Here is a 771-nt window from a genome sequence, read left to right on the forward strand (position 1 = left end):
GGGGGGGGGGGGGAAGCATCGACGCAGGCCGAGGGAGAGAGGAAGGAAGAGAAGCTGCTGCATGATGGCGGCGCACGGGGGAGAAGGAGATGACCAATTCGGGGCGATCCCCGGGAAGAGGGGCACCAGGGGCGGCCCTGCCTCATGGTGATGGCCGTGCTCATGATCCGAGCAGGAGCAGGGTCCCGCAAGGGTGCTGGCAAGACGCCGGTACGCCGACGCGCGTGGCCCCGAAAAACATGCTCTTCTCACAGGGGGCTTTGAGAGGAGGGCGCGCAGCATGCTACCCGTCGGCCGGGGAGGGGGGGGGGGGGCGCCCTCAGAGCACCAACCGGCGAGTTCTCCGCACGCGACGATCCCGCGGGGTGCGGGGGGCAATGGGGCCAGGCGGCAGGGGTTGCGGCGGGGATGGCGGCGGCGGCGGCAGCGGCAGCGGCGGCGGTCGCACGGCGGTGAAGGAAGGGGAGAGGGAGCAGAAGCAAGGGTAGAGAGAGAGAGGGGAGGGGGGAGGAGGGAGAATCACACACCCGTGGCCATGGGTGGACCGACTCCGACGGGAGAAGGAGGCGGAAGGGTGGCGGAGGCAAAAACCAAAACGGCAGGGAAAAGTGGCCGGGGAGGGGGAGGAGGAGGAGGGATGTCTGTATCAAGGCTCGCCCATGCCATGCGACCATTGCCCGGCGGCGCTTCAGATCCGACCAGCACAGGGGCCACGCACGACCTGTCGCCGGTTCACGTACATATCCACGCACGCATGCACATCCCCCCCCG

The 771-nt window shown here is 69.0% G+C and overlaps 1 protein-coding gene across 1 annotated transcript in view; it reads right to left on the bottom strand.

The window, feature by feature from the left end:
• Positions 1–312, bottom strand: part of H696_04090 (hypothetical protein) — a 3303-nt gene extending 2991 nt beyond the window's left edge. The window contains exon 1 of the mRNA XM_009497972.1: positions 77–312. Within this exon, the coding sequence (XP_009496247.1) occupies positions 77–282 (206 nt within the window). The 5' untranslated portion in view covers positions 283–312. The remainder of the gene's footprint in view (positions 1–76) is intronic.
• Positions 313–771: the final 459 nt, after the last annotated feature.

This window comes from Fonticula alba (assembly GCF_000388065.1).
Source record: "Fonticula alba strain ATCC 38817 unplaced genomic scaffold supercont2.6, whole genome shotgun sequence".
Lineage (NCBI taxonomy): Eukaryota > Rotosphaerida > Fonticulaceae > Fonticula > Fonticula alba.